We start from the raw sequence: 9,234 nt of genomic DNA, 5'->3' as shown, positions 1-9,234 counted from the left end.
ATTTACAAAAATCTCACGAAGACTGAAATTATTTGCCTACGAAATAGCATACACACACTTAAGGGGACAAAAAGGATCATTTTCTCACACTTTAACAATTTTTTTCGATATGAGTGGGTCTTCGCTCCATTTTTTTGAAAGTTGATCCTAAAAGTTTGCATAAAAATATACATTTTTTTGTTTACAAAAACATGGAGCAAAGACCCACTATACCTTAAAAGTACACTTTTATGACAAAGCATTCGCATCTTTCCGAGAAATACTTGAAGTCCATTAAGTCAAGGGTCATATCACAAACATGATTTAAATGCCACTATTCATCAGGAGCTGCGTGGCTTAGTGGTTAGCGTGTTAGTCCCAAAACAATATGATACTCCGGATTTTTATTGTTAGGGGTTCGAATCCCAGGAATACCATTTTATTTTTTTAATAAAAGAATAATTTTTACCGAGATCTTTTTTCTCAGAAAAGTTTTGTTGATCATAATTTCATAAATTTCAATAATGAGAACTTTATTTTAAATACTTAATTCACAAATTGAATATGATTTTATTGATATCTTAAGCTATAGGCATTCTGCACGCCTTGTTCACCCATCTTCTTTCTAAAAGTTCTTTGAAGTTTTTGAGAATCCACATTTGATTTACACACCTTCTCAAACATGCTGTAGCACGGTATTTTTTTTAAAATCGTACTTATTTTTTTTAAAGTTTTGTGTGTGTGTGTGTGTGGGGGGGGGGGGGGGGGGTTACACTGAGTTGGTTTGTCTTATACATGTAGTACATTGTATGTACATTATTATATGGATACATTTTTATTGTTTTCAATATCCATTAATTTTTTTAATCAATATGCACGACCATAACATTTGTGTAACGAATAAGTGAGTAAAAAAAAGTGTGCATATGCTTTTGTAATATAATGAATAGTGGTTCAGTTGCGAATTTGAACGCGAAAATGCCGCGAATATTAGTGGTTCACGTAAAGTCTGCAACACAGTAAAATTTCAAATGATGGAGAACTCTGTGTATGAAGTATGAAGCTTTTAAAGTAGGACAGAAGGAGTTTGCACAGCATTTCAAGTTTGAGTATTTCCGGGGAAAAAATCCTCAATTCAATACCCGACAAGGGCGAATCTTTCTAAAACTGCTGCGATTCTGTTTCGTAAGGGAGATACATATATAAACACATTTTACTGACTGACTTACAGAGGATTTTCATCTGAATTAAAATCTGTCAAAGAGCACATGTCATCATATATTTGTATAAAAAAAGAGGGACCAGGAGCTAACGCATGTACACCACCTCTTATAATCAAAATCTGATGTATTGGCAGAAATATCTAACAACATCTGCATGTAACTCTTTTATCTCCATGATCTATGCTTGCATATCTAGAAAATAGCGTTGTATTAGTGCCGCCGTATCCAAATTTGACGGTCATTGACCATGTATAACACAGACAGATATGTTTACACTGGCCGAACAAGTGGTAATTTGACCAAATCCAAGTCACTAACCATACACGAAAAGGTCAGTCTCTCGGTTTCGTTTGAAACGGCTGTGTATCAGGTAGGTAATTTGTAATTTATATGTAGCTTTAAGATATTAATTAATGTATTCAGTTAAAGATGTTGATCAGTGTGTTCAGTTTTCAAACACCAACATGCAAAGGCATTATATCTATATTTTTTTTTTTAAATCTTTTAGCTAATGTATTATTCCTTAAAGCAAATTAACTCTGCGTTGTTCGTGTTTCAGACACATGTAGAAATTTTCTCATGGAATTTCACGATTGGGTATAAGATTCTTAACACAACGAAAACGAATAAAAACATTTGAGGAGTGATGATCTGCCCTCAGAAGTGATCATTCCACCCGAATTCTTGATGAGGATCAGATGTCAGGGAAGTCTTAAATCGTGTCAGCTGCGAACCAATTAGCAGATAGGAGAAACTGATACTAAGATAACGTACGAAAGTCTCCGTCGCTCCAATTCACTATGATGAGGTTGTCCCTGGTGATCGTTGTCCTAATGTCAGGCACATATGCAAGCAGAAATGGAATTTCAGAGGAAATAACAAATACCATCGAAGAATCTTTAAAATGTAGGAACAATCCAGCCCTCGCCATTTCTGTAGTCAAAGACGGGAAAGTCGAGTATTCTCGAGGATTTGGCTCCAGAGTTTCGGGTCACCAGATGAACGTGAGCGGATCTACGATTTTTGGTGTGGCGTCCCTTTCTAAGGCATTTGCTGCAACTTTGATTGTTAAATTACTGGATGAAAATAGCAAGTAAGACATAAATTTCATTTCAAATTATTTAGTAACTTAATCAATGTTCAATGACTAGAACCATCTATTTCATTAAATATAAATTTATATGAATTGTTGTGCACTCTTTCAACACTTTTTTTAAATAAAGGATTTAAACTTACATTAAATACAGTAGTCATTTACTAACAAATAGCCGCGCTTTTTATCTTCATACCTAGTTCACACTGTTTTCGTTATCGTGGTTCCAAAATTTAGGATAAACAAAGTAAATTTTGAGATAATCTCAAATATAAATCCCATAAACATGAGAAACACCTTTTTTAAATACATGTACTTGTAAAAAAATTATTTATTAATACAAAAAATGATAAATAAATAAAAATAAATAAATAGATATAATTAAAATAAATGCATTTTTTGAATACTTTTAGTTTAATAAAAATTTTATATTTATTTTTTTATTGATTTATTTTTTGATTGGGGGGGGGGGGTTAATTCGTTTTTTCCTGAATTTCCACCAGTGAGGACGAAGACGAACCCACACATTCTTATCCCTTTTTCCTCACTAGAGAGTTGGAATAGATAAATGCTTTTTAATGCATTAAGATGTCTAAAATATCTCGAAATTTCAAAAATGAAATACTGGTCTATGATTCAACAAAAGTGTATGTACACTTTGCATGAATTAATGAATTTTCAATAATTTAATGGATTAGATATACATGTCATTATAATCATTAATCACTTTGCCACAACTGCCGATCGCAAAATCGATCGATAGATGCAGTAAAACAAATATTTTATATTGCTACCTCTAGATTCTTTTAATCCTATACCATAATGTTTACATTATCTTTTCTTATCTCACCGTGCAGGAACTCTATCCGTCCGCAACCCCTGCCATCCCAAATCTCGTTAGAATCTCCGAACAAAACCAAAGCACATCGTATGAATGTTTGTAAAATTAAAACACTCTTGTTATTGGTCTATGGATCATATTGGATTTAAAACCCACTTGAAAGATTACTAATAATATGCTTGTGTCGATCTTTTCTTTCTTCCTTTTTTTCATTATTTTGTTTATTTTTCTCCCGAACTTCTTGTCTTTTTCCGGTAGAAGAAACATCCTGCTTTCATTGTGATTAAGCTGTTTAAAGAACCTTCTTAATTCCTTGGTACCCTTTGTTTATCGATATACTAATTTTTTCCCCAATATCCACGCCATTGTAATGTTTATTTATAAATACGACATATAGTATATAATAATATACTTTCTGTTCTTGAAAAAATTTAAAGACCGTGTCCTATATATATATTCTTATGTCAAACTTGATCGATCCCCTTATTGTGGCCCCAACCTTGCGCACGGGGGGGGGGGGGGGGGGGGGCTTTGAATTTTGAAACTTCCTTCATGGGAATTTTGCATATTAATATGACTAACAATGGATCTGTGTTCTTCCACAGAGAAGATCGTTAAAATTTTCCCTTTATGTTTCCCTGTCAAACCCCTTTCAATATCCCAATTTACCCCAGGGGCCACGAATCGTACAAAATTGATATACTAGAATTTATGTAGATGTTCGTATATGATTTTGATTGATTGTATTCTTGAAACAACTTTTATAAAAAAAAATCCTGTATTATACTACTAGACTTTGACCATCTGGCTCCATCACAGCCCTGCACATGATTTGAACAAACTTTTATCTGCACTACTTGAGAATGATTGCATGCCAATATGATTAATTGTGGCCTTGCTTATCTTAAGAAAAAGTTTTTTTTCAAGATTTTTCCTTATATATTCTAAAAATAAAACTCCTATTATGGCCCAATCCGAACTCCAAGTCCAAAATTTGAACAAACTTAAATCTACACGACTTGGGGATGCATGTGTCAATCTAATTCATTAATGCCCTATTGTTTTTTGAGTTTTGCTTTTATATATTCCTAGGCCATCCTTAAAAAATTGTTTGTTTGGAAAAGCCGCCTGGGAGGTTTCAGACCCAGGAGGGAGGGAACTTTCTTTTTTCAAAATTAAAGTTAAATTAAAAATTGATGATAAAAATCTCAATAAGGGATGAACACATTATTTTCTTTCTTTTTGTAAAAGGGTATCTTCTTATCAACCAGGAACCCAGTTTTGCTTAGATCCTACACTTATTAAGTGATTGGGTGGCACATGTCGTAACAGGCCAAGAATTGATTGAATAAAAAAAATCTTATTTTTGGTCAATTAAATTTTTCCAGGAGGGGTCATTTCAATGAGGCGAGAGGCAATTCTAAACAGAAAATAATTTTATTTATTTGGCCCTTTGTAGAACCTCGACCTTCTATTGTTGTATCCTTCCTAGCTCGGGGGAGGGGGGATGATTTGAACAAATCTACCTTAATATTGTATGACGATGCTCTCACATAAACTTGGATAATTGCGACCCTTTTGATCTTGAGCAGAATATTTAGAAAGGTTTTTCTGATACATTCTTACACTATGAGTATCTTTGACTCCTTTTATTTGATCCCACCCAAGACTCAGGGGCAGGATTTTAAGAAACTTGAATTTACTCAATGTGACAAAGCTTTCAGATAAGTTTTGCCTTTCCCAGCCCAGTGGTTCTTCATCAGATTTGTAATGCCGACCTATTTTTTGCCATTTAATGATTCTCCCCTTACCAAGGAATCCCTGTGCCAAGTTTGGTTGAAATTGGTCCTCTGGTTCTAGAGAAGACGTGGAAACGCGAAAAATATCATTCAAAAGATGGATGGACGACGGACAAATGTTAAGCAGAGGAGCTTACTTGGGTCTTCGGCTCATGTGGGCTAAAAAAACACAAATAAAAAAAAAAAAAGACAAAACAAACAAACAAAAAAAAAAACGGGAGGAGAATCCAGTACTTTTAGTATCAGTATGTGACTGATTTTTTTTATGACTAAGCTTATAAAGAAACCTCCGGTTTTTAGTTTTTTATTGTACACTGTTTCAGATACACAGTTGATACCCCACTGAGAGTCCTGTTTGATGATGATTCTTTGTTCAAAGACGAGATACTCTCACGGTACTCTACAATCCGGGATCTCCTGTCACATCGAATGGGCATTCCGGGCAATAACGCCATTCGACTGGACACCAATTTGACCCGTGAAAATTTAATCCAGTAAGGTTCTTGACCTGAAGTTAAGTAGAAGATCAAAATATAGGGTCCATTAAAAGGAATAAGTATAACTTGTTTACATGTAATTGTATACAGAAGTGGTAAGTGGGTTTGAAATAAATGCTAGAAATGAATGACACATCTTCACAATTTTTTCCCAGACGAATGCACGTCCCAAAAGTAAAGTTTAATTTAGATCGCTTGTCTTCTTTGTTTCGAATTTTTATTATTTTAAGGTAGCTCAGTGACTTACAGCGTTGGTTTTATAAGGTATTCATGTAGATGGGCCAAGATTTCAGCATGGATTTTAAATTTTTGAATTTTGAATTCTTTTTCTTCAGTAAATTTACACTAAAAATGCTATTATTCGCAAGATTCAAAGTAGTTTTTTCATATCAAATATGTCCTATATTTATCAGATACTTTCCAACTATTATATGGTATTTCCTAATGTGTTATACCTCCTTATAGCACCATTTAATTTTCTGATTTGCCTGCGTCCATCTTAATAATCGTTTTAATTATTACGATTACACATACGTAGAATGTTCATATGGCGCCATACGGCGCTTATTATGGTGCTAAAGCTGCCGTTTAATTTTTTTCAGAAGATTGAAACATTTGGATAGGACAGGTAGATTTAGAGACAGCTTCTTCTACAGCAATTTAATGTATGGGTTGCTAACTCGAGTAGCGGAGATGATTGGAGGAAAAAGCTGGGAGGAATTGATTAAGGAGCATATTTTTGATACTCTAGAAATGACATCATCTAATTTCGCCACAACTGCCGACCCCACAAAACTGGAACTAGCCAAAGGTTACCTGGATAATTATGGGGAGCTCACGGAAGTTCCTTGGGAATTTTCCAGGTATGATAAGCATAAAAACAGACTAACTCTCAAATTTTACCACGGTGTGCTTTTGATTTTGAACAGAAAAAAGGAAATACTTGAACTTTGAAGTTTAACACTTAACAGTATACATGTATGTCTATATTTGTACTATACTTTTGGAATTCACTTAATTAAAAACTTTTTTTATTCTATGTCAAGTACATATGTATTTGAAATTATCATCATGAGAAAATTATATATATGTACTTCTTTTTAAACATGCATTCTGAACAATGTAGATTGAAAGATATCATATTTTATTGCAGACGGTGGGGTGGTTTATGTGGGTCGGGTTGTGTTTTGAGTACGTCCGACGACATGGCAAAATGGATGTTGTTTCACCTAGGCAGCGGAGAATCTAGAAGCGGTAAACGATTATTATCGAAAAGTCGACTGTCTATGATGCATTCTCCACAACTTAGGGTTTCCAGTAGCTCGATATCTAAATACTTCACGCGACCAACAATTCCGGTAACTCTAAGTGAGGACTCTTATGCCATGGGGTGGAAAAACGGTTACTACAGAGGTGTGTATTTATGGAGTCCGGATGGGACCATCTTGTTCACTATCGTACCATCGAGCATCGACTAAAGGGTCGATGGCGCGATAATGCGATAACGATGGTGCGATGACGTTGAAGCAATGATGCGATAGTGCGATGACAATGATGCGATGGCACAACAATGCAATGACGATGATGCGATAGCACGATGGAGCGATAGTTAATATCGCTTCATCGTACCATCGTTATAGCGCTATCGCTTCATCGTGCCATTGTATCATTGTAATCACATTGTCGCGCCATCGCATCATCGCCATTCCGCTATCGCACCATCGCTTCATCGTCATCACATCATCGTCCTCGCATTATTACTTCATCGCACTATCGACTATCGATGGTGCGATGATGCGATAGTGAACTACATGGCCCTATTCCATAGTGTATCAAATTAAAACAATACGAATATTCAGGAGACTCGTGAATACAATCCAACCAGATATCATCTTTCTTTCCTTTTTTTTGTAAGAAAGTAAAAAAAGCAAATGTTTTTAAACATTGTCATAAACACTACACATGTCACATTCAAAATGTAAATCAAGGTTTTGAAGAATTAATTAATTTGCTTAATGGACATTACATGTATTTTAAACATTCATAAATCTAAAAGAATATTCATTCTTATGATGGTTGGTTAAATTAATACTAGAAGTACAGTAATAATGACATTACATTTTGCTTAAATTATGAAAGTCTTTTAATTCTATTCCGTTAAAATTATTTGATTTTTTTTCTTTGATTTTGTAGGATACAAAATTCTTTCTCACACTGGAAGTACATTTGGATACAGAGCCAAACTAACATTATATCCCGACATGCAATTAGGCGTGTTCTCCGTAATGACTGGAGATGATCCAGGCTATTTATATCGTTCCAATATTCACAATTTAGTTTCAGACATGTACCTGGGCGAGGACCCCTGGCTCAATGCCACTATAATGTGTTCATTTCCAGAACCTTTTCAGACTAAAACGTCTTCATCTAAACCACAAATAAACACCAAAAGAACACCCGCCAGAAATGTGAGCGAGTATGTAGGTCTATACAAAAACACCCCCTATGGGTATGTCTCTGTGAGTGAGAATCAAGGTCAACTATCCCTCCAGTACGGATTTGGTCAGTTTGACCTTTATGCAAAAAGGACCAAAGACGTATTCTATGTTAAGTCGGTAGGACTGATTTCTGGACTTATAAATTATAAATCAATGAAATTTACTGAGGCCAGTGATGGAAGTATTTCTGCAATTGAAATATCTGCTTTTGAATCGAAAGACCCGCCAGTGTTCGTTAAAGTTTTAGCATCAATAGAACAACCTACTAACATTGCTGTGCCGAAACTGTGTTTCACTTCACACAAATTTCACTTGTATTGGAGTTTTGCTCTCATGGTGTTTCTGTTGATTCTATAATGATAATGTGATTCCGCTATTCCTTGCTCTTTGAAATTGAATTTTAATAGTTGAAACCTCTATAAAAGGGTGAAGGCAATTAATAAGAGATTTTGAAGAACAATATGTAGGTATATAGTGAATTTTATTGCACAAAATGCTGAACATTTCGTTTTCGCACAAATTTTATGTAGTTTTAATAAAACCAGTGGAAATGTTCTTTTAATTATCAATCCCTTGATGAGTGATATATTGTCGTTTATTAATTAGCAATCTGCAATTGCCAATGTAGAGCGATAATTAGTAAAAGAAGATGCAGTGTATATCTATTCATCAAGGGATTTAAAGTCAAATGAAATTTCTGATTAGTGCATCCCAATATGAGTGAAAAATTTTCGAAGGTACAAAAAGCAAGAAAACAGGAACTATCAGTTGCTGATGACCGAGTACATGTCTGAATATCCTGTTATTGCCTCAAGAACTTTTCCGGGAAAAAATTACGATACCGTTTTCCAGTCTCGCACTTTCATTGAATTTGATTATATTACATGCATACATTTTAGAACTGTTAACAACTAAGGAAGTATATTTAAACGTATGAAGAATCATTTCGTTTTTATACCTTAACTATACCTTTCAGTAGAATATTTCCATATTAATACCATGATCTTTAGTAGTAAACCTGAAAGCTTCAATCATCTGCAATAAGCTACAGTTTGATATACCCTAGAATTTAATAAAATCATTTATGTTTTTATCTTCTTTGTCCTACTAGTGCTTGTTTATAGATAATAGAAACATTTGTGCTAAAAAATTTACAATAACATGTAAAATATACACTTTGAAAACAATAGGCTAAATTCAGCTCAGGTTTAAATTGTAGGGCTACATATCAGTATCTGAACTTCTCATAATTTGTTTACCGTACATCAATGACAGGTTTTCTAAAAGCATTTCCAAGGAAATAT

General features: G+C 34.3%; 1 protein-coding gene across 1 annotated transcript; it reads left to right on the top strand.

The window, feature by feature from the left end:
• Positions 1-1,817: 1,817 nt before the first annotated feature.
• On the top strand, positions 1,818-8,461 carry LOC133205576 (uncharacterized). Its single transcript, XM_061341416.1, has 5 exons — positions 1,818-2,295; positions 5,259-5,429; positions 6,035-6,295; positions 6,586-6,845; positions 7,626-8,461. Exons 1-5 carry the CDS (start codon positions 2,003-2,005, stop codon positions 8,285-8,287), a joined length of 1,647 nt encoding a protein of 548 aa, XP_061197400.1. The 5' UTR covers positions 1,818-2,002; the 3' UTR covers positions 8,288-8,461.
• The last annotated feature ends 773 nt before the right edge of the window (positions 8,462-9,234 follow it).

This window comes from Saccostrea echinata, unplaced genomic scaffold (assembly GCF_033153115.1).
Source record: "Saccostrea echinata isolate AGI-Se365-2 ecotype Australia unplaced genomic scaffold, CSIRO_AGI_Sech_v1 ptg000054l, whole genome shotgun sequence".
Classification (NCBI taxonomy): Eukaryota; Metazoa; Mollusca; class Bivalvia; order Ostreida; family Ostreidae; genus Saccostrea; species Saccostrea echinata.
The sequence above is the reverse complement of the archived record's forward strand: the minus strand, read 5'-3'. Positions and strand labels throughout refer to the sequence as shown.

Excerpts from the sequence above, each read along its gene's own strand:
- LOC133205576 (XM_061341416.1), top strand. The coding sequence starts at position 2,003 with ATGATGAGGTTGTCCCTGGTGATCGTTGTCCTAATGTCAGGCACATAT. Across the intron at positions 5,430-6,034 it reads ACCCGTGAAAATTTAATCCA|AAGATTGAAACATTTGGATA; the intron begins GTAAGGTTCTTG and ends AATTTTTTTCAG. Across the intron at positions 6,296-6,585 it reads GTTCCTTGGGAATTTTCCAG|ACGGTGGGGTGGTTTATGTG; the intron begins GTATGATAAGCA and ends ATTTTATTGCAG.